At 41.8% G+C, this 25,590-nt stretch overlaps 1 protein-coding gene across 1 annotated transcript; it reads left to right on the top strand.

Annotated features, from left to right (window-relative positions):
• Positions 1 to 23,590: 23,590 nt before the first annotated feature.
• On the top strand, positions 23,591 to 24,148 carry LOC147903379 (dirigent protein 6-like). Its single transcript, XM_087371587.1, has one exon. It carries the CDS (start codon positions 23,591 to 23,593, stop codon positions 24,146 to 24,148), a length of 558 nt encoding a protein of 185 aa, XP_087227713.1.
• Positions 24,149 to 25,590: the final 1,442 nt, after the last annotated feature.

The following is a 25,590-nucleotide window of genomic DNA, read 5'->3' as shown; positions in this document are numbered from 1 at the left end:
CAGTTCCCTTTAGCACAGATCAACACAAATTAGTCTTGAGGACATTCTAGCATCGGCTCAATCATGCCGCATTGCACCACCCTTGGATCTAGTTATCACTAACACCTCTTTTGATCAGTAGATCATTCCTCTACATCAGGATACCCATGCATCAGTGTGGTCCTTCCCTAGTGTAGTAGACATTATCAGGTTAGCCATAGTGCAACCTAGGGAGACTCAGTGTTTTAGGATGCACTTATGGTTGTCATATACAGCCTATACTTGATGTAGATCAGTGGTTGGATCCATGACCTCAGATCTATCCCTGCAGATCAGTGGTTGGATCCATGACTTTAGATCTATCCCTACAGCAACATTTGAAACCGCATATGTTGTTGGAGTTGCAAGAAGGTTTGAGCAAGTGAAGCAAAAAAGAGAGAGTTTATTCAAGAGAGATAGGCCCAATATATAGGCTCCAGTTACATCCAGTAGTGACATCACATGTGAGCTCAGCAGAGCATTTAGATCCACAAATCTCTCAATCAATTCCATGATTCTCTCAATCACACACTACACACCTAGATTCACTCCATCACATCTACTGACACCATGTGTTCACACACTCACAACCTTAGACCTTAGGACTCTAGATCCCATTACATCAATTTGTCCTTCATACCCCCCCCACAAATTGATGACCTCAACCCAAGCAGTAGTCCATGGGAAACTTCATGGGACTTGCGCAGCTCTAGTGGAAACACATATGATCCACAACCTGGTACTCACTCTAGTTGCATCAGTAGACAGTAGACTCATTTGGGCATCCTCATCCCAACATGATCTCACTCTGACTTTGGTTTGTTGGTTTACAATTGGGAGATAGACAATGACTATGCATGGGAATGCCCTTAGATCCAACAAGGTAACAAATAAGACTAACAATCATTTGAGGGGGACATCCCAAGGCAGAGAACCCTTATTGACCACACACACAAAAACATTCGAAGTGGAAGATGTGGGGAAATACCCCCCTTTGATGGCATATCTTGTCCTTTTCCTTCTCCTCTTCCAAGATACCATAGTGTGAGGTTCATTGTCATTGGAGAGGTTCTTAGTGTAGCCAATCTTGTAACTCCTTTGCTCTTTGTCCTTCTCTACACTCTTTAATGTATCTTGTCCATATTCTACAATACAAGATCCTTGTAGTCCTTCACCTTCTTTGAGTGTCAAATCCTTAAAAACATTTTGTGAATCATATGGATTGAAGAGGGTCTTACTTGTCATGCAAGGGTAGTGTCTACTCGTGTATAAGAGGTGGTCATGATTGTATGGCAAGGTATAGTCAACCAAATACAAGTACATTTCATACATCATGAAAGATACTGAAACCATAACTAAGGCATCTTTAAAATAAGAATCATAATGGTTGTAGTTGAAACCTTTGTTCCAATCATATCCATTGGAAATCATCATGCAAGCCATGATATATTCTTCCTTCATGAAAGCTCATCATAGTCAACCCACACTAGTCAACTAGTCAACAAGATAGTATGACTTGAAATCCACTTCAAAGTATCATAACGTCAATATAAAAGATGAAAAATGCATTCAATTGAACTTCAAAGAGCACTCTCATAATTGAAAAAGAAATCTCTAAATGTTTGATCTGTACTTTAACTCCTCAAGCATCACCTTAGCATTTAGTGTAGCATCAAGCTTCAAAAATAGTCTAGAAATGCTTGCAGAAAATAGAGGAACTTTAGAGGGTTGCTACCTCACTCCACAAAGCATCAAGTAGAGGGAATTTGCTACTCAATAAAAGGTACTTGGAAGTAGAAGACTCAGTGCAAGTCTCAAACTAAATGAAGCTTCACACCTCCAGGGGCAGCATCATCTTCTCCACCTCCAAAAACATGTCTTTTTCAAAACCTGACTGGTTTTTTTCCTTAGTTTCTCCTCATTCCCTTGACCATTTGCTCTCAAAATTCACCAGCATCACAGATAGCCCATAGGGTCGCCTAAATGCACCTCATACCATTTTTGAAATGGTGGCTCTAGCAAGCTATATCATTGGAAATGGCGCGAGATAGGGCGAGTGTAAGCATGGGATGTAGAAAGACAATTTCCAAAAACCCTCTAGAGTGGAAGTGCGCCTATGAGGGGAATCTATGGCTGAAAGGGTTTGGACAATGGTTGCCTACATTGGGAGAACAAGCGCTTGGAAATTCTACTCAAAAGAGGAGAAAATGGAGAAGAAGAGAGTGTGAGGAAGAAGATGATGACATGGCACTCAAGGAGGTCTCAAGGAGAGTGAACCAAGGCTCTGATACCACATGTTGGAGTTGCAAGAAAGATTGAGCAAGTGAAGCAAAAGAGAGAGAGATTATTCAAGAGAGACAGGCCCAATATATAGGCTCCAGTTACATCTAGTATAGTGACATCACATGTGAGCTCAGTAGAGCATCTCGATCCACAAATCTCTCAATCAGTTCCATGATCCTCTCAATCACACACCACACACCTAGATTCACTCAATCACACCTACTCACACCTATCTTGGCACACCATGTGTTCACACACTCACAACCTTAGACCTTAGGACTCTAGATCCCATTACATCAATTTGTCCATATGCTTCAGGGAGATCTTATGCATTTCAGTTGTATTTTAAGCTTCTAGGACTTTACACTGTCAACTCGAGCCTATGACAGATCCTACATCCCATGCCAATGGATGTTTAGCCATGCACACATCAGATGACCTTCAACTCATGATAGTTGAGCATATAGGTTTGACACGTTGCCGTACCTTGTCGTTATTATGGGTCTCTTCCATTAGCATAGTAGCGTATCACACCTACACCTTTGGCCCCAGATTTTCAGCCCCTAGATCACTCTGTCCACCTTGAATATGCAGTCTTCTTTGACCCCACATCATTCGATATATATTATAGTTCTATTGCAACATACCTTGCACATTGCTATCAGTCTTTTGGGTTGGTGACACCCTTGTATGTCGCAACCTACTGGATCATATCGCCATAGCTACATCCACTAGCCTCACATCTGGATGCCTCTTCCACATAGCTGTTGCATAGTACATGGCAACTTATGACATGTTAAGCCTTGACATGTTCAACATGCAACCATACACGCAGTCATCTTTTGACCAACTAGTCTTTGATCTAGGTGGACTTGACTTTTTGCATATTTCCTTTCTCTTCCCTTTGGCCTATCTTATGGGTTTTATTCCCAAAGTCTAAGGATGACCCACAACTTAAGAGGGGGAAATCCATGATATGTACAGGATGTCGTAAGTTGTACTCATTGTATATGCTTCCTCTATGTAGTCACTCTGCTCACATATGCACATAGTACTCTGATTTCTTTTCAGTTTTGGATGCTATCATATGCACCAAACAAAATCCACAAATAGGTCTTGTACATGCACCCTCTAGTGCAATTTAAGAGGGGCTGTTTAAGATAGTGTAATTGCACTATCCACATAGGGCTATCCACATAGGGCATAGGGGCAAACCCTAACCCTAAGGGGTTCACATGTATATCTTCATGTTCATTTTCAATACACTTAGTGTACAGGTAGCTATATCATGTGCACTCCTCCCTCTCTCACTTTCGCTATCAAATATCCCTATATTAATTCATTCTTTTGCTCCCTAGTGACAATCTTATTTGTTTTCTATTGTAACTTCTTTTTTGTGCCAGAGACGATCCCCCACAAGCCCTAATCTATCAAGTAAAGTCTAGTCAAAAGCTACCACAATGCAAAGTTATTTCCCCACAAGCCCTAATCTATCAAGTAAAGTCTAGTCAAAAGCCACCATAATGTAAAGTTATTTCTATTGTATTCCATAATCATCTTTCTCACATTATTGATGTTTGCTAACCAACTATGGTAGCCTCGATCACTCAATTTACTCCTAAAAACACTTAGACATCTCATAGTTGGAAGTTTTCAAACCACATCAGATGGACCCTCATGATAACTCACCTCTTAGCTGATGCTTGATATCACAAAAGACTCTCATGCAATTTAAGACTTCTCTACAAGATTCCCATGGGTCCTCTTCATGACCAGCTCTAATACAAAATGAAAGACAAACTCTAAATATTCATCATTCAGACCCACCCCCACTACCCCTCCTCTCTCTCTCTCTCTCTCTCTCTCTCTCTCTCTCTCTCTCTCTCTCTCTCTCTCCACCCCCCCCACAACTTCCACAATCATGAACTAGAATTTGACATGCGTCATATGAAACCACCACATGAAATATTATTCCACCCTATCAATGACAAAACATTGTAAAATTGACTTAAAAATTGGCACAAACTCCAAACAACTCAAGGGTTAGTGTTACTCCATTTTTTTCTAGAATCAAAAGGGGCAAATACTCTAATAAAGACTTCCACAACATCTATGAGAACTACACCTAATATTACCACAAGAGTAGAGTCATCCACACCACTCTCATCAAAGTCATAAAATAACTCACCATACCCATGGTGAAAAACAAGAGAATACTACCATCTTCCCATGCAAATAGGAGCCAAGTAGACCACCATGCTAGAATCATGGTTGCCACCTTCCATGTAGTGCCAAATGAGACCCATGCATTAGTCTTACTATATTAGCCAATTAGTTCTAGGAAAACATGTAAGCGTTGTGCCAATCCAAAGTCCATGTATGAGATTCAATCATCAATTGACATATCCACAACTATTCGCCAATGATCTCTTGAGATTTACATCCCCTCCAAACCTTTGTCAAAATGAAACCCCCATGAGGGATGTGTTAGATATGCTCAATGCCCCACCCTCCTAGTAACCACCAGTGGTCCAAGGTGCTCAAGTTGTACGGCCCCCATATGAGGAGAAGCCATGTGTGAGCCTGGGACACTGGATGGATCCTGGCTTGCATGTCAGATGAGGTCTATCAATGAGACTATTGATGGTAGAAAGGTGATTGTGTGGCAGCCCCTTATTCTTGTGATGATATAGGGAATATTCCTTGAATATTCCATGGACGACTAGTCGGTTCCACTGACTAGGTTGACTGGTCGGCTCCACCGAATAGGTCGATTGGTTGACTCCACTGACTACATTGAACTGACTAGCACCCTCATAGCTATAAAGAGGCGACCTCCCCAGTCCATTGTATCAAATCAGTTCAGATCAGATCAAATCTTCCAGTTAGTAGCTCTTCACCTAGTATCTGTCTAGATTGCCATCTAAGCTCCACTCTGGGAGCGTATGGGTGGACGGAGCCATCATCTGTACTACATCAGTATTGAAGGAAAAGTTTATTCCTCTCCAGTTTGCTGTGTACTCTCTATTCTTTGTTCAGTTTCTGTTTCATTGCACTAGTAATTTAACATGGTACTAGAGCCCAGGCAGCTCTAAGGATCGAAGAATAGAAGAGAGGCGAGTGCTTCAACAGCATACAGAGTGATGGCAACAAGAAGCGGGTCAATAGGAAGCAGCTCGATTTCAATAGCTGCTATTGCACCAACAATCCAGGCCTTGAGCATTCACCCACCAGCCTTCACTATGTAAAGATAGTGGGAGAGAAGGAAGGAGTCTCACTTGCAGCTTTCTCACATACACAATGGTGGAATACACACAAAGGTGGAGGCTGAAAACAGTTTTCCTCTTCTTAGTTGAGAAAGCCAAAAGAACTCTAGTACAAAGAAATAGAAGAACCCTATATGTGGGTCCAAACCAAACTCAACTAACTAAGGTGGCATACTAACTGAGCCACGAACTATAGAGTACATAAGGATAGCTGTCATCTAGCTATTATTCATGGGCAGTGTACCAACCACATCTGCAGCTAACAAGTTGGTGACATAAATGCACAACGGTCACCTTGGCATATCACAAGTGGAGCTCAATATCTCAACACTCCCCCTCGAGCTCAATCCCAATTCCTGCACGCCAAGTAGGTTTTTGAACTTGCACAGCTTCTCTGTGCCCAATGCCTTCGTGAATATGTCAGCTACCTGATCCTCTGTGCTGACATAAACTAGATCAATAAGACCTAGTAAAACCTTCTCCCACACATAGTGATAATGCACCTCAATGAGCTTTGTTCTAGCATGATAAACTAGGTCATTTGCCAAGTGTATATTGCCAAGTGTATATTGCTCATGTTGTCATAATAAATGACAATTGGCCCATCTGTAGACTGATGCATATCATAAAAAGGCTTATGCAACCAAGCTACCTCACATGCAGCCATTGCTGCACCCCTGTACTCAGCCTCTTTGCTCGACAAGGCAACTGTAGGCTGTTTCTTGTTGCTCCAAGTGACTGCAGCACTCCCAAAAGAGAACACATATCCACCACTGGTAGATCATCTATCAGAAATACTACTAGCCCAATCAGCATCAGTGTATCCATGCAACTATATCTGTACCCCAGTCTCATAAAATAGTCCATACTGCAATGTGGACTTCACATACCTAAGTATGCATCTAGCCACATCCAAATGCAGTTTCCTTGGAGCCGATAGGTGGATGGAGGCTATGCAGTCGGAGTATGGCTCCATAATGAAGAACAACACTTGGGACCTTGTGGATCGACCACCAAAACGCAAGGTAATCGAAACCAAGTGGGTGAACAAGATCAAGTACAAGTCTGATGGCACGTTGGATAAGTACAAGGCTCGGCTCATGGCAAAAGGATGTGCACAGGTACATGGTTTTGATTATCAAGATACTCTCGCTCCCACAGCTTGACTAACCACAATTCGTAGTGTTTTGGCTTTAGCTGCCCAGGGAAGTTGGCCCGTGTTTCAGATGGATGTGAAATCCGCCTTTCTAAATGGAGATCTCAAGGACGAGGTATACGTGGAACAACCACCAGGTTTTGAGATCCCCGGTTTAGAAAAAGTCTGCAAACTCAAGAAGGCACTTCACAGGCTGAAACAGGCGCCATGAGCGTGGTACCAGACAATTGATGCCTACTTTTTGCAAAACGGGTTCAGGAGGAGCCCATCTGATGCAAATTTATATACCTTCAGAGAAGGAGGCAGGTGTATGATCGTGGTCCTTTATGTGGATGGCCTTGTCATAACAGGGAACCATGAAGAGAAGATCTCGCAGACAAAGCATTTGCTAGGAAGAGAGTTTGAAATGATAGACCTCAGATTGATACATTTTTATTTGGGGATTGAAGTTTGGCAGGAGCCGAAACAGATCTTCATTTCATAGCTAAAGTATGCTGGAGAGATACTAAAGGCATTTGGCATGGCTGAGTGCAAGACAAATGGTACCCCTATGGAGGTAGACGCGAAGCTCTCAAAGGAGTATTCATCACCACTGGTGGACAAAGCAAAGTACAGAAGGCTTGTGGGCAGCTTGATCTACCTGTGCAACACACGGTCGGACATCAGCTTTGCAACTGGTGTACTAAGCAGGTTTTCCAATAAGCCCCGGGAGAACCATTGGAGGGCAGGGATGCGGGTGCTGAAATACATCAAAGGCACACTTGATTATGGCATCACCTATACCAAGGGCAACATCTTGACCGGATTCTATGACTCAGATTGGGCAGGAGACATGGATAGTAGGAGATACAGTGACAGGGTACTGTTTCTCACTTGGATCTGGAGTTGTGTCATGGGTCAGCAAGAAGCAACCCACAGTTGCTCTTTCTTCTACCAAGGCCGAGTACAAATCTGCATGCTTTGCTTCTTGCAAGGCAGTGTGGTTGAGGAGGATTTCGAGGGACAGGGGTGCAGTGCAGAAGAAGCCTATGCAGTTATCATGTGACAATCAGAGTTACATGGTGATTGCAAAGAACTGGTGTTCCACGCTCACACAAAACACATTGAGATTCAATATCACTTTGTACACGAGCTCATCATGGATGGAGAGGTCGACTTGGTGTATTGTCTGACTATAGAGAATGCTACAGACATCTTCACAAAGGCTCTTGGAAGAGACTTGCTGGAGAGGCATCTTCATCGACTTGGCATTGGGCCAAAAAAGTAGGTTCACTTGTGGGTGGACATTGAGGGGGGGAGTTAGATATGAATGCTCCACTCTCATGTAACTACGCGGGAACTAGCTAACTCTACTTGTAAGCCCCCCATATGAGGAGAAGGCATTTGAGTAGCTCGATTATCCGGTAGGTCTTGGTTTGGACACCAAATGGGGGCCATGTGTGGCTTGATGGCTAGACAGCTTCAGATAGAGTTGGCACACTGCCAACTAGGCTACATGCAAGTGCGGGAAGACATCCCTTGACTGACCGCATTGAGGGTAGAAGGAGCATTTCTCGAGGTAGCCCACTCTCGGGTTGCGAGGCCTGTTTAGAGCCTCACATGATCCCGGATGGCTCTAGGCCAAATGGGGACCGTAGGTTAGTTGCTCTATTTTGCACACCGGTCCTATCGTATGGTCGGTGGCCTATTCTGACCCCCAATCGATCATTTTGGGCGGACTGGGTCGGCCACCCAATTGAGCCTAACCGACTACGACTGGTGGCTATATAAGAGCAAGCTTGTGAAGCCCATTTCATCACTAGCTATAGCAACCCTTATTCCTTAGCATTCAGCCTCCGTCTTCCACTATTTCCAGCATGCCATCGAAGCTTCTTTCACAGGAGCGCACAGTTGGGAGGTAGCGCCATCTATTGTATCAGTTCTACAGTAATCAAATTTTTTATTCTCCATACTATATTGTTTTCTCTCTTGCATATGAGATCTTGTTATCTGTTGAGCACAAACGTATTATTTTCTTACACCTTGAATGGTCTAGGAAAGGATTATGCACAGTTCCGGACATCCATTGCCGTCCATGAAAAATTAGAAAAAATGGGGAGTTGCTTGCTCTTCTAATTTCTAAAAAGTAGAGAAATGGTGGTGTATCTTCTTTAGGAGGAACTTCAAAAGAAACTATCTTCTACTCAAATGCTGGAAGAAGTAGAGGCAGAGGTAGAGTAGGCCGATCTGGAGGCTATGGTAGAAATCAGAATATGTAACAAACTCAAGAAAACCAATCCTATGGAGGAGGACATGGTAACTCTAGAGGCAGGGGGAGCCAAAGAGGTCGTGGTGGATGGCAGAGAGGCCAAAATGCAAACAGCAATGTTGAATGCTACTATTGTGGTAAAATGGGTCATATGGCTAAAGACTGCTATAAAAAGTAGAATGACATCATGAATGGAAAATTGCAGCAAGGGAATTATGCATTTTCTAGTAGACAGGGTGATGACAGAAATGAGCATCTGTTTATGGTACAGCACATGACCAATTCTGTGACAAGTGCAGAAGAAAGCAATGATGTGTAGTATGTTGACTCAAGTGCATCAAACCACATGACAAGTCATGCAGAATGGATGCAGGATGCAAGGAAATGGAAAGACCAGGATTTGTGGAGACTAGTGACTGCACATCCTATTGTGTAGATTGGTAAAATTCCTTTGTCTATGCAGGATGGGAAAGAGAAATACCTGTTTGATGTATTTCATGTCCCGAATATCACTAAGAACCTGGTTTCTATTGGTCAAATGGTTGAGCAGGGCTTGCAGGTTAGATTTAATCCTCATGGATGCTTTGTTGAGGATATGAAAAATAACGGTCGCTTGATAGCAAAAGGAAAGAAGAAGGGAAGGATGTTTATGTTGGATGCGGACATGCCTGAATTGAGTGCAACAATGTTTGCACATGGGACTGGTGTAGTTGCAGATATTGATATTTGGCATAAATGCATTGGTTGTGTTAATGTACAATGACTTAAATCAATGCAGTCCCAAAATGTTGTTGCAGGATTGCCTAAATTCAAGGTTGTAGAAATGCATAAGGTATGTGAAGCCTGTCAATTTGGAAAACAGGCAAGGAAACCATTTCCTAGACATGTTCAAGAGAGTAAGAAGCCATTGGAATTAATCTACTCTGATGTGTGGACTACTAAAGCTGCATCTATTGGAGGTTGTCATTATTTTGTCACTTTTATTGATGACTACAGCAGAAAAGTTTGGGTGTATTTTATGAAAAAGAATAGTGAAGTGTTTGGGCATTTCAAAGCTTTTAAAGCTATGGTTGAAAAAGAAACAGGCCTGCAAATAAAATGTCTAAGGTCAGATGGAGGCGGAGAGTACCTCTCAAATGAGTTTGCAAGGTTCCTGCAGGAGCATGGCATAAAGCAGCAATATTCATGTAGTCATACCCCACAGCAAAATGGACTTGCAGAAAGGAAAAGCAAGCATATTGGAGAGGTATCTCGGGCCATGCTAAATGAAAAAGACCTACGAGATTATTATTGGATTGAAGCAGTTGCTATAGTAGTTTACATAATGAACAGGACTCCCACTGCAGCAATACATGGCATGACGCCAGAGGAGATGTATACAGGTAGGAAACCAGAGATTTCTCATTTGAAAATTTTTGGTTGCATTGCCTATGTTCATGTGCCAGATGAGTTGAGGTCCAAGTTGGATCCAAAAGCTAAGAAGTGCATCTTTATTGGTTATTGTCTGTAGCAGAAAGGGTATAGATGATGTAACCCTTCTACTCATAAGTTTATAGTGAGTAGAGATGTTGTTTTTGATGAGATGAGCAGCTGGTATAAACCAGTAAATGTGATTGATGATGTAGATGCACAAAATGGTAATGCCTCGGTAATGCTGCACATAATTCACAATAGCAATCACAAAATATTAGTGGACCTATATTGTCCTCTAGCAGTGATTCACATATTTTGCCATGGACAGGCAGATTGAGATCAGGAGAATCTCCTCAAAGCAATGTAGATAGTGGTATGCAAGTATCACGAAAAGGAAAAGAGAAGGTAGATCAGCCCATGTTTGATGTGAATGTAGGTCACTCTTATGTGAATGGTGAATCCAGTGGCTCAGAACAGAGCATTGATGATGAGTTGGGTATTCCTTCTATTGTTACACCTGGAGTAAGGAAGACCAGGGATGTTTTGAGAGCATCTGGAAGTGAGCCTATTTTGCACAGGTCTACTAGAGCTAGGTATCCTATGGATAAGCTGAAATATGATGGACTTACAGCCATTCATTATGCATATATGGTCAAAGTGATACAGGAACCAGAACCCACTTTTTTTGAGCAAGCCATGGGAAAAGAAAAATGGGAGAAAGCCATGGATGAAGAAATGGATGCCTTGGAAGCAAATGCTACATGGGAATTGGTGCCTTTGCCTAAAGACAAGAATGCAATTGGCTGTAAGTGGGTTTATAAGGTGAAGCACAATGCAGATGGTTCTGTGGACAGATACAAGGCAAGATTAGTTGTCAACGGGTATGCACAGACATATGGCATTGATTATGAAGAAACATTCAGTCCGGTTGGAAGGATGGCAACTGTAAGAGCAATCATTGCTATGGCTGCATCAAAGGGATGGTCTTTACATCAGATGGATGTAAAGAATGCCTTCTTGCATGGTGATTTGCAAGAAGAGATCTTTACAGAGCACCCACCAGGTTATGTTCATCCTGTTCATTTGCAGCTTGAAGAAAGCCTTGTATGGCTTGAAGCAAGCACCTAGAGCATGGTCTGACAAGATAGGACAGTATCTTGTCACTATTGGCTTTCAGATTTCCAAGGCAAATTTCTCACTTTATGTGAGAAAAACAGAGAAAGGTATTATGCTGCTTGTCATTTATGTTGATGATTTGATCATCACAGGTGATAGTGATGAAGATATCCTTCATGTGAAAATGCTATTGAAGCAGAAGTTTGAGATGAAGGATTTGGGAGAGCTACGTTATTTCTTGGGCATTGAGGTGATTAGATCACCAAGTGGGATACGGCTCTTGCAAAGGCAGTATGGATTGGACATGCTGTCCAAATATGGGATGACAGGCTGTAAGCCTATTTCAGTTCCTTTGGAGCAAAATGTGAAGCTGAGTGCAGATGCAGGTGAGCTTCTGCAAGACCCTACTATGTATAGATGCATAGTAGGATGTTTGATTTATATGACTATTACCAGGCTAGATTTGAGCTATGCTGTTGGATTGGTAAGTCAGTTTATGCATCGCCCTGTGCCTCTTCAAGACACTTGGGTTCATCAGCATGGATCACTTCTGTCATCAAAGCATAGTTGACCAAGTGTTCCTATGCCCTTCTTTGCTCCTCTAATCTCTTGGACCGGCAGTGTTTGGATGGTTCCTCCTCGATGGCTGAGGTTCTCTGCCATCCAAAAGCTGCTTTACCCACTTCGGGAATGGCCATTGCCATTGTGGTTCTGCAGGATCTTCTTCATCTTCTTTGTCTTGAATCCTCCCATGGGGGAGTTCGGTCTGCTGTTGGTGGCAGTACTAGATGGATATCCTGGTCCTGGTTGTCTGGGAAGGAAGCATCCTTCTCCAATTGATGCAGCTATTCTGAGAAGACCACATTGCAACTTATAATTACCTTCTTGGTGATAGGGTTATAGAGATGGTAACCCTTCACCTCTTCACTGTAGCCCAAGAAAATACACTTCCGGCTCTTTGGTTCCCATTTGGTCCTGATAGCATCAGGGACATGCACAAAACAGTCACATCCAAAAACTCTGAAATGTGTAGCTGAACGTTTCTTACCAGAAAAGGCTTGCTGTGGTGTCATCCCATTCACAGCCTTCGTGTAGCTACGATTGAGGATGTAAAGTGCAGTGTTACATGCTTCAGCCCAGAAAGTCTTTGCAAATTTTTCCCTTTCATCATACTCCGACCCATTTTGCAGATGATGCGCATCTTGCATTCTGCTACTCCATTTTGCTGTTATGTATCTGGTGGGGGTTTCTGCCTCTTGATCTCATGACTTTTGTAGTAACTTTCGAATTCAGTCGATGTGAACTCTCCACCTCTGTCTGATCTCAGCTTCTTCACCTTTCTCCCCGATTCTTTCTCGACCATTACATGCCATTCCTTGAACCTACTGAAAGCCTCATCTTTCGTCTTCAGGAAGTATATCCATATCCTTCTACTGTAGTCATCGATCAGTGTCCTCAGGGGGGTCACTATGTATAAACTCTCTATAGCACGTGCGTTCAAGGCCTATATTTAAAATCCCTTATTTGTAAAAATTTCATTAATAAAATGTACCCCTTTTCTATACAAATCTGTAAATTTTTTCCAATACTATTTAAAATAGTCCCTTATGTATATTTATTTTTGTAAATTTTAGAAATTAAAAAAATCCTTCTGTTGAACTCACGTGATAGGGTTACATATGATGAGTGAGCCCCCCGAGTCAGTGTCATGAAGTAGTAGGAACCACTCAAAGCTTCCATCTCCATCTTTCCATAGAGGTCCATTTGAACGAGCTCTAGAGGAGCCTTTGCCTTGTTGGCCTCTTTAGGAAAGGGCTGCCGATGCTGCTTGCCCATCATGCAAGCTTCACATACATCAGGAAGATCTGAAATTTCTGGTAGGTTTGCAATCATTCCACTTTTATGCATCTCCTTCAAAGAACTAAGGTTTAGATGACCAAACCTCTTATGCCACAACTTAGTGTTCTTCATATCCGCTCGCCATCATGGCCCTTTCCTCATCTGATTTGGGACTATCTGGATGACTCAGTTTCACATATGGAGGCAATGGAGTACTCACTGCCTTCCCCCCCTCCATATTGAAACGCTGCAATACTTTTGTAACATACTCTTTTTGTGAAAGCCAAAGGAGTTTCCTACTCCGATCACATGTGATGCGCATACCAAGAATATGACATGCAAGTCACAAATCCTTCATATCAAAGGCCTCATGCAACTTGGTCTTTAATGCATCTAGCTCATAAGTATTTTTGCTAGCCAATAGCATATCATCCACATATAGTGCCAAGATTATCAGGCTATTATCCTTAGCCCTTTTAGTGTAGAGGCAGTGATCAATTTCACTCCTTCTAAAACCCTGGGACCGAATAAAAGCATCAAACTTCTGATACCATTCTCTAGGCGCTTGCTTAAGACCATAGAGACTCTTCTTCAACTTGCAAACTAAATGCTCTTTGCCCTTTTCTTCAAAGCCTTCCGACTGCACCATGTAAATTTCCTCATGCAAATCCCCATGCAAGAAAGTTGTCTTAACATCCATCTGCATAAGCTCCATATCCTCTGATGCCACTAGTCCAAGCATGCATCTAAGTGTGGTCATCTTCACAACCAGAGAGAATATCTCATAAAAGTCCACACCCTTCTCTTGCTTGAATCCTTTAGCGACCAAAGGGGCCTTGTACCTAGGCACATCATCACATGTGACCTTCATTTTATAGACCCATTTACATGGCAATGCTTTCTTTCCATGTGGCAAAGAAACTAAGTCCCAGGTCTTATTCTTCATAAGTAAAGTCATCTCTGATTGCATAGAATATTCCCACTTGCATTGATCCTCGTGCATCATAGCCTCTCTGTAGCAAGAAGGCTCCCCACAATCAGTAAGCATCACATAGTCTACCCTTGGAACAAACCTATTAGGCGGTCTAGACACTCTAGATGATCTTCTCAAGGGCATTTCACCTTGCTGTCCCACCTGCATATCAGCCACATTTGGCTCATTATTTCCACCAACAGACGATCCATCATCTACCCTTGATTGCATACCTGTGGGAGTACTTGGTGGTACCATTTCTTGCACATTTGGTGCATGGAAAACTTGCTGTCTATCAACATATGCAGGTGGATTCACATCTTGGAAAGTGATTCTCCTCATTTCCACATCCCTCATGGGTGCCTTACGCATCTTCTTCTCATTGAAGACTACATCATGGCTGCGTATGATCTTCTTTGCTTCTGGATCTTAGAGATGATAGCCCATCTCTCCACTTTCACCATAACCCAGAAAGATGCATTTCCTAGACTTAGGATCTAGCTTCTTTCGAAGCTCTTTTGGCACATGTGCATATGCCTCACACCCAAATATATGCAAATGAGAGTAAAAGGGCTTCTTGCCACTCCATGCCTCTTCAAGAATACCACCATCCCCGGGGGGGTCACTATGTATAAACCCTCTATACCACGTGCGTTCAAGGCCTATTTCTAAAATCCCTTATCTGTAAAATTTTCATTAATAAAATGTACCCCTTTTCTATACAAAATTGTAAAATTTCCCCAAAACTATTTTAAATAGTCCCTTATGTATATTTATTTCTGTAAATTTTAGAAATAAAAAATATCCTTCTGTTGAACTCACGTGATAGGGTTACATATGATGAATGACCCCCCCGAGCCACCATCCAAACTCTTACTAGGTGATCTATTGATCACATGCACTGTAGTCTTCATTGCCGTAGCCCAAAAATGACCAGAAAGACTTGCATTGGAAAGCTTGCATTGCAATTTTTCTTGAATGGTACGGTTCATCTTTTCTGCAACTGGATTTTGCTCTGGAGTATGAGGGGATGTGAGCTCCCTCTTAATCCCACGTGTATCACAGAAATGCTGAAAGTCATGAGAGAGATACTCTCCACCATTGTCAGCCGTAGGCATTTAAGCGTTCTACCTGACTGATTCTCAACCAAGGCCAACCATTTCTGAAATACCTGGAACAAATCACTCTTCCGAGCTATAGCATAAGCCCACACTTTCCTAGTCGCATCATCAATGAATGTCACATAGTATTCAGCCTCACCTAATGACCGTGTAGGCATGGGACCACATATGTCTGAATGCACCAAATCAATCTTTTCAAACTCTTTCTTTCCCCTTCTTTTATGGGCTGATTTAGTTTGCTTCCCATAGAGACAGTGCTCACAAAATTCAAAATCAGAGAAACTCAAATGCGGTACATAACCCAAATGGCATAAGAGTTTCATTCCATTTTGGCTCATGTGCCCCAACCTACAATGCTACAAAGAAGTGATTGGCTGCTCGGTTATTGCAACAACATGATCAAATACCCCTGATACATGTAAGGGATACAAAGTCCCACACATGGCACCCTTGGCCAAAAGCATAGAGCCCTTCTAAATTTTCCAACTTTGAAAGCCAAAAGTGGTGTGAAAACCGACATCATCTAGCTGACCCACTGAAATAATACTCTTGGTCAACTTAGGCACATGTCTCACATGTTTCAAAATAAATGTAGACCCATTTGCAAAAGAAAACTTTATGTCACCCTCAGGGGAGTCACTATGTATAAACCCTCTATATCACGTGCGTTCAAGGCCTATATTTAAAATCCCTTATCTGTAAATTTTTTCATTAATAAAATGTACCCCTTTTCTATACAAATCTGTAAATTTTTTCCAAAACTATTTTAAATATTCCCTTATGTATATTTATTTCTGTAAATTTTAGAAATAAAAAATATCCTTCTGTTGAACTCACGTGATAGGGTTACATATGATGAGTGACCCCCCCGAGATGTCACCTACTCCCACTATGTCACATGCATAGTCATTTCCAAGATGCACACAACCTGTCTTTCCACTGTCATAAGTGGAGAACCATTTCCTATGGGGAGTAACATGGAATGAAGCACCAGAATCCAAAATCCAATCCTGGGAATATGCATCATGTGAAGTGGTAAGCAACTCTGCAGATAAACTAGACATGAAGAGAACGTCATTGTCACTATCATGTGTGACTGCATTGATCTCCTCGATCTTCACTTTTCCTTTGTCCTCCCTTGGACTCTCTTCCTTTTGATTTGCACCCCGATTTGCATTCTCTTTCTTATCCTTTTTCTCTCTTTTCAGCTTGTAGCAATCCTTTTTCATATGGCCCTTCTTGCCATAGTGGTAACACTCAATGTTCCATGCCCTAGATTTGCTACGAGACTTCCCTCTTTCTTGGGACTTCCCCCTAAACTGTGATCTACCCCTTTGCACATTTAAGGCTGCATCCTGCTTGTTGCTATCCATAGACTTCCGTCTAATCTCCTCGGCCAACAAGCTACCCACAACATCATCAAATTTCAGTACTCCACCAGGTGCAGAGTTACTGACAGTTGTACGGAAGGTATCCCATGAGGATGGCAATGAACATAAGAGAAATATTGCCTTAGTCTCCGCATCAAAATTCATCTTCTGAGCCTGAATTTGGCTGAAAATAATATTGGATTCATTCAAGTGAGAACCAATGGAGACCCCTTCCTTCATCTGTAGCTCAAACAACCTCTTCATGAGGTAAACTTTGTTAGAGGCAATTTCCTTTTCATTCCACAAATCTTCCGTAGTCTGCTCATTTACTACTATGAAATAAACTGACTCTGCAAGATGATAGTAGATTTTGCTAATGCATCCAACTCATTCCAATCATCCTCAGACATATTTGCAGGCTTAGCTTGAATCCCTGCCAAGGGTTTAATATGCTTCTTTTGAATAAGCACATCCCTTATTTGTTCTTTCCACAAAGAAAAGTTTGTCCCGTCAAACTTTTTCATGCTAAAAAACTCCTTTTTAGACATGGAAGAGGATGCCATGATGCAAATGAAGCAAAATCCCCAAATGCTAGTGCCTACAAGAGAGAATCACCCCAAATACCAGGCGCACCCAAATGTGTATGCCACAATAGAGTGAAATATCACCAAAACTCATGTCTCAATGCATCTGACTCATGTGCATATACTATGCATCCATATGAGCAAATCTGGCCCAAAAGAAAATGCCAACTGCAATGGCAATCCAAAATGCCAATAAGTGCCAAATGACTCAAGCATAAACACCGTCCACTGGCATATGCATTAATAATATCTCATCCAAGAGAGCATAGCACTATCAGTGCATCACCTGTAATGTGTCAAAGCTGTTGCTCAGCATAAAATAACATCCATGTGCAAAGTGTCCATAAAAATAGCATCCCACAAGGCAATTTGGGCCTATCAGCGCATCCAATAAGGACCGTAATGCATCCAAATGGCCTATAAATCATCCACTGCAACCCAATGCACACCACGAATGAGCGCACACTACTCAAACTGCAACCAAAGTGATCTACATAAGGTATGCTCAAGAAATCATAGTCACATGGTAATGACCGCTACTAAAAATAGAACCTGAGATGCCGCTACTGAAAATAGAACCTGAGATGCCTCAAAACATGGGTGCCATTGCATAATCGGACTCAGCAAGAAAATTTGCAAATATCTCTCTTCTACCGGAACTCCAAAATCCCAACCAATGAGTGAGAAATGGGAGTCAACACTTATCCACTGCCATGTGGCATAAATCTAATGTTTCAAAACCTTAGAATGAAAAATGCATAACAAAGAGACGAAATCGATTACACAAAGATCTATAACTCTGAAAATCCTCCACCGAATCGCATAAGAACTGACAGGTAGGGGTTTTTGGGCGTTCGAAACGCAATCGGATAGACGGTTTTAGAAACTGTGGTCTCAATCACTAGGTCCAACACATAGACTGAAAAACGTTTTTGGAAACAAAGCTATTTGTTAACTCCACCGGAGTACGAATGATGAGCAACATAGAAGTTTTAGGATCTCCTGAGTCCACCAAAACTAATAGATCTACAAATGGTTGCTCCAAACTTGAGTTCCAACACCCGGGCAGAAAAACACAGAAACTGACACAATGAGTCAGAAATCCAATGAAATGATCCCAGATTGAAGAATGAAGGTGTTTCCAAGCTTCTAAAGTGAAGTGGACACCAAAAGCAAGCAATAGTTGCCTCTCCAAGTCAATACAGAGTCTCTGTCATCGAACGGAACAGGGAAAAGGTCAAAAAACGCTTTTTCTTTGAAAACACTTAACAGGCTCTCAAAACCACTTCGCAAAACCAAAGTGACTTTTCCAAAGGTTCCTCCAAGTAAAGTCACCCACAAAGCTTTCCACAGAGCTTCTCCTTCCTCCCACAGTGCTATTGAGCTTCAAGCATTCACGCACGCTCAACTAGATCACCCGGGATCTGATACCAGTTGAGAGTGTTCTCAACGGAAGCAAGAATGGAAGAGGGAGAGAGAGAAACAGAGAGCCACACAAGTTTTGGTGGGTGCAGATCACCCTAATCTTCTTTTTCATTCATTTATATATGTGTTTGAGTATTGTACATAACCGGGGTAAAGGCACAGTGACCTTTAACCCCCACAATAAATTGTAGGACTAATGATATTATACTCTATGAAGGTTTAGAGTAGCTAAGTAAGTTTATATATAAAATAAGAAAGTATCTACTTTCAAAGCTACAAATACATAAGAAAGGAGCCATTCATGTGGGAAAAAGATGTTGCCAGGGCCTATTTTGTCTGAAAAAATATTTAGGAAGCAAATAGCTAGAACTAAAACCAAGATGAACATCATCTCAAACCACGATGCATTTCATCGTAGTCGTGCATAGCCTTAGACCTATGAGCATGGTCATTTTGAAAGAAACTATTCAAATTCTAGTCCCATAATTGAGCATGCAAAACATATTGTTCTATGATAGCCAAGACAAATTATAAGTGAAAGCATATGTAAAAAATATTTCTTTGTATCGAGTCGAATAAATAAGACATAACATCAAATTTTTATTGCAAAAGAAAAGTATTGGACTAGAAATGCATGAACAAAGGCTTAAGAACCTATCTGATCAATGGAAAAGAAAATGTCGTGAGACCTCAAACTATTCTTCTAAGCAAGGAAATACTACTATATGTTTGCTACATCATCATGGAGGGTATTTTAAGCCTTGACTAAATCTTAATCGGTTCTCGCATAGAGCTAAAGGAGTGTACTGAATTAATGGTTGAGGTGACTAATCCCATGCATGGATAGCCATGTGCAAGTCCATGGACACAACATGGCTCTAGCAAATACATCGAACTAGGTGGCAACATTTTTAGCATACCATGAGAGAAGGCGGTGTAGGTTTTTCTTTTGGCACAATGACCTACTATCAGTTCTATCTCTAATACAATTAGAATCAACCCTCATCCTTACACATAGTAGCTATTTAGTTTCTAAATGGGTAAGACAAAAAGATTAGGTACTCATTTAAATTTGAATGCAAGCCTTGTTGAAGCACATAAGTTCTCTGGTAGAAAGTGGAGGAATACCATGCTAAGGTTCCAACTCTTAGCTATAACTTGAATTAGTTCAAAGACTGTGTGTGAGTTCAGAGAATCTTGACTTTCACGATGTGTCTTCTTTTCTTTTCATCAAGGAAAGGAGAACATAATCAAGCCTACCAGGTGGAGAGTTAGCATATAGTGTGAAGAAGAAATGAAGGAAAGGTGAAGGGCAAACAGAAGACCCAAGTGTGAGTATTGTGGGTTACAATGATGAGCACATTGAGAAATATTGCTATAAAAAATAGCAGGACCTATAATTCCAGGATACAAAAGGTAAATCTTGCATGGTTGAAGAAACAAGCAATACAAACCATTGTAGATGAAAATGAACACTAAAAAGTTATGCATTTTGAGTTTAATCACTGATTATTATTTCACTTAGTATGATTTTAGCTCTTTGTGAAATGGATCACCTCTTTGTTTCAACAAATTTGGTTTGATGTCTTTGTTTGTTTTAGCGTTTGCAAATAGTTTTGTGATCTTTGGAGAAGATTTTCTTTGTTACAATTAATTCTATGATAGATTACAATTATATTATGTAAGTTAGCAAATTGCGAAGTGTCTCGAGCTTTAATAGGGCTTTTAGCAAGGCACTTCTCACGAAAGGACCTGGAGAAGGACAAAGAGAAGTCTTTAGGCCTTGAATGGATCTCTTTATGGCCTTCTGGAATATCTTGAAAGAAGATTTGGTGGATATGGCTAAGGCTTTGATTAGTAGAGTCTCTTTGTCACAAGAGATTACCGCGAGCCTAATGAAGTTGTCTCTAGAGCAGCAATGCAGGATGAAAGTGGGGGACTAGAGACCACTCAATCACCATGTTAAATACTTCCTACAAGGTGTTGGCCAAAGATATGCACAATTGTGGTGAGATGGTGGTCATCCAAAAACAAAATGCCTTCGTAAAGGGTAGGGACATTTTTGGAAAAGTTTTGGATGTTACTAGGGCTTTGAACTATGCATGTGCATCAGGTTAAAAGTGCCTTCTTTTGTGTCTAACATGAATAAAGCCTATGATAGTGTTAACTCTAGTGCTAACTTTGGGTCAACATGGACTCATGTAGTAGAGAATGTGTGTATGAAGTAGTGGAAAAGATTTGCTGGTATTGCATAAGGCTAGAAAGAATCTCTCTTTGGAATCTAACATGCATGTTCTACATGCAAGCTCATACAACTCCTACATGCATGTTCTAGGTGCAATTCCTACATGCAAGTTCACATGCAGTTCCCACATACATGTTCTACATGTAAGTTCTACATGCATATTCTACATGCAAGTTCTACATGCATGACATTGCTCTAAATGAAACTCCTACATTCAACTTCTATATGCGCATCCTAGATGCAAGTTTTGCATGTAGAGAGAGAAAGTCCTACAATTCCTACATGCAGAGAGAGAAGCTCTCCAACTTGTATAAATGCCTCATGATGGAATTGTATAAATTCCTACACTCGTTGGGGCATTGTGTTGAGTCCTATTTTGGTGTTTTATGCAATTGTGTCCAAGTTTCCATGCTCCCTTGCACTGTCATGTCCTACCCTTGTCCCCCACTCTCCTCTCCTCGAACCTTGCAACCCCTCCTGCTCCCTTCTCCTCTCCCCCTCCCAACCCCTTTTCTCTTACACCTTCCTTCTCTCCCACTCCTATGCTTCCCCTAAACCTTGAACCTCCTAGAGTAGTTGTCCAACTCTTGACCTCTAAGACCTATGAGATAGATGAGTTCTCCACCATGTACTCTACTCTGAACTCTGGAACCTTCTTTTGAACCCTAAAACCCCCTTCTAACCTTGATCAACCCTTCTAACCTTGAACCTCCTTCTGAACCCTGGAACCTCTATATGGGGGATGGTGCCAAGAGGTACATATTTGTGGCACGGAGGGGTGCATATCTCTTTCTATATATGTGCTAGTCCATTACATGCAATACACATGGTTATTCGTTCCTCTCTTGCAATAACCTCCCTCTAAACCCTGGAAACCCCTTCTAACCTTAATCCCCCTTATAACCTTGAACCTTCTTTGAAACCTTAGAGCCCCTTATGGAGGCAAATGGCTTCATTCCCCCAACCATGTTGACGAATGTTCCTTTCACGCAAGCATGCGTGATGTTTTCTTCCATAGTTGAGCCTACGTCTCTCACCACAATACTACGACCTGAGGTCCTAAGCTACACGTATACTACAACTATAAGTGACAACATCGATATAACTGTATGTGACAAAAAACCTCGATGACCTGCACATCCTACACATCCTGCGGAAGCCATGGGATAGTAGCAACATATAGGATCTAGTGGGACTATATGAATATGTGCTAAAGCATCTCATTTTAATGAGGCTTCTATTAGAAAGGTAAAGACCTTGTTTGTGAATGCATTAGCCATCCTCGACGTGAATCAAGGGGTTGCAGGTGATTTATAGTACTACTGTTATCAAGAAGGGATGTCCCCTTCCCTCTTTTTATTTCTTTGAGCTCCAACCCTAGTTATCAAGATCCTCAAGAAGAATCAAGGAAGGAAGGATTAATGGTTTGTTGCTACCATCAAGGATTCAGTTCAATGCACACCTATTTGTTGATGATATAGGTGTGTTGCTGCAAGGATCTCAAGGTATGTTGGATGTGAGGTCTCAAGTCTAGTTTACAATTGGGATAAAACCTTTGCCTAAGAGTAGAACTAGAATCAAGACCATCATGGATAGAGGATTTGTGTGTATTGTGAGAGTCTCTTTAGGTCAAGGTATAAGGATTTGCATTAGCATTTGTCTTTCATGCAAAGAGGTTTTTGCTCCATTAGGGCTCCACATCTCTATTTATCCCACCTCCCCCTCTTTGTAATTAATGGGCCCCTTTACTCCTTATGATAATTGCCTTCTCTTTTTCACTAGTCTTCTCTTTTGTTTTCATTTTGGTTGCACATTCGATTTATTGTTGTAAGGAGGCTTGAAGCAACCTTGTTTATTCAAATATGATACTATCACATGTTTCCCTACAACAATGAAAGAAGGGATTAAAAGCTCCTTAAGGAATGTAGAGAAACTCTCTTTAACACCACTTGTAGAATTTCCTACAAGAAAAGACTTGGGAGTGCCTAACTCAGCTAAGATGGGAAGGGGAAACGTCCTTTATTAAAGGATCATTTTCTATTTTCTAGAAGAAACAAGTGTGGGATGGGATGGAGAAACGTCTTCCACTAAAGGACTATGAGAAGGTTTTGGAAGCATGTGCCATGGCTCATGCTATGCCTTGGGAAGGGGTGACTTGGAAGATGAAGGGGCACAGAAATGACAAGGAAGCTGCCAATTGCTAATAAGAATGCAAGAAGCCATGTGGATGTCTATAAAAGAATGGAAAGTGAAACGGGGGCTAATGCTTTATAAAGCTAGCATCCATTGAGCACCTTTCCTAAGGATTTGTTGCTGTTGACTTTACTAGTCCTTGACAGTCCCATGATCTATCAATAGCAGAGGCTTCCATTGCATTCTGTCAAGGCCACTCTCCATTGCTTTGATTCTTGCTCGTAAATCACTTCCTTGTAGCTCTTCCCCTCCTTGTGATTCCCTTTAGCCCATTGCTTTGATTCTTGCTCGCAAATCTTCTTACAAATCCATTCTGTCACGTTTCGTCCCAGCTGCACCCATGTCTAAGCCACTGTTGCACCTCGCTCTCTCCCTCGCCCTCCTCTTCTCCATCTCTCTCCTCTCTTCCCCGGTCCATTCCGCCCATCACAAACGCCCCAAGCATTTCACCTTCTACCTCCACAACACCATCTTTAATGCCACCCTCAATAACACTGACTACTTCAACTCCATCTTCAGCACTCAACCCACCGGCTTCCCCAACCCTTGGTCCTTCGGCGTGCTAGCTACCTTCGAGGATCCCCTCACAGTACATAGCTCCAATACCTCCAAGCAACTAGGCGTCGGCCAGGGATACTATCTCTATGACAGCCAAAAAGGATATGTACTCTTCCAGGCCTTCACTGCTAGCATCGACACCGGCAAGTACAAGGGGACTATCGACATCTTCGGACAAATCAAGGAGGTCTTGCCGGTTCGCACCCTCTCTGTCATTGGTGGCACTGGCGATTTTTTCCTCGCCAGAGGCATCGCTAATGTTCGGCTCATAGAACTGTATACAGGCCCCCCCGGGGCTGCGAGGTGGACCTTGTCTTTCGACCTCGACCTCTATTACTAGACCTCTGATGTCTCCCCAATAATTGTTTTACGCCAAAGAAACCCAGGACACCTTCAAAGACCTGCGACATATAATAGGCAGCTCAAATTCTGTCGTGGAGCTCCCGTTCGTTATCAAGAGCGAAAAAAATTTCTGCGTTATTTTCATCCCTGCACTGGTTTCGCATTAAGATTGATCTCAAAGCCTGTCCAAGTTGTAACTAATGTTTAGTATTAACGGAAAATGTTTTACCCTTGCGACAATATTATATGCGCATTACTAAAAGCATCGAAGTGATATTTCTTTCTAGCAAAATGAAACAGTATATATATTTGAAAAGAAATTGTGAAGGACCCATTTTGTCCCACAGTAATCTTCATAATAATGAATAGGCTCCCCGTTCAATAAAGTGCCCCTATTAATTAATTAGTTCACAACGAGGGAGGGTGCAATAATTCGATTAACCTAAGGCACGATAGGGAGATTAACGTGGTGAGAACCTTCTGCATCGCCCGCGATTGATTAATGGGATCAATTAAGCCTTCTGCACCCCCCGCGAGCCCGCCATCTCGAGAAGGTGCGATACGTGGACCTTGCACATTTACAAAAGACCAACTCCCCAAGAGTAGAAGGGCAAAGAGGGGAGGGGGGCAATGGCAGAGAGGCCTAGAACAAAAGGGCAGAGAGGGGGAAGGGTGCTATGGCAGAGAGGCAAAGGCTGCCTCATACGCGGGCTTGCGACGATAAGGCCTGCAATAGATCACGACCTCTGATGATTAAGTCCTTTAATTTTGCAAATAGCATAGTTTAATCGGCGACGAGGCTAAGGCAAAAGAGAGAAATTAATCGATTTAGGCACACGAGCGATTAGGAGAGATTAATGAGTAGAGTGAACCTAAGTAGGATACTACAATATATATACCTATATAAGTAGGATACAATATATATACATATATGAAAGTATAAGGCATTATGTATTACAAAAAAAGAGAGACTACACAATGTGGTCGGATTCAATGGAATAGAGATGGTAGGAGGGTGCTCTCGCAAGTTATGTGTGTGTGTGTGTAAATTCTTGCTCCTTTTTCAAACTTGTCCCATGAGAGAGAGAGAGAGAGAGAGAGAGAGAGAGAGAGAGAGAGGCTGCAAGGGCTGATGAATAACGATGTCTCAATGTTGCTTTATGATGTGCATGAAGAAGGAGTTTACAATATATGAGGAGCCCTACACTTGACCACAGCCCCATTCTTAACCTAACCCAGTCCCCGCTCCCTTGCCCTTGCACGTGCTACTAACAAATGGGTAACCTGCATGCATGGCAAAAGAAAATTCCTCTCAACTTAAACCAACATTTCATAAAATGAAGAAAGGTAGAAGACTTATATCATGTTCGAAATGACTACCCAATCAAGCTATACTCCCTTCCACTCTAGCTTGTTAAACATTGTTATGTAAATCATATT

Source organism: Dipteris shenzhenensis, chromosome 3, assembly GCF_047967505.1.
Source record: "Dipteris shenzhenensis isolate YYH24624 ecotype China chromosome 3, Dip_SZ_1.0, whole genome shotgun sequence".
In the NCBI taxonomy this organism is placed as follows: Eukaryota; Viridiplantae; Streptophyta; class Polypodiopsida; order Gleicheniales; family Dipteridaceae; genus Dipteris; species Dipteris shenzhenensis.
The sequence above is the reverse complement of the archived record's forward strand: the minus strand, read 5'-3'. Positions and strand labels throughout refer to the sequence as shown.

What these genes read in the sequence shown, in the direction of transcription:
- LOC147903379 (XM_087371587.1), top strand. Translation starts at nt 23,591, where the DNA reads ATGTCTAAGCCACTGTTGCACCTCGCTCTCTCCCTCGCCCTCCTCTTC.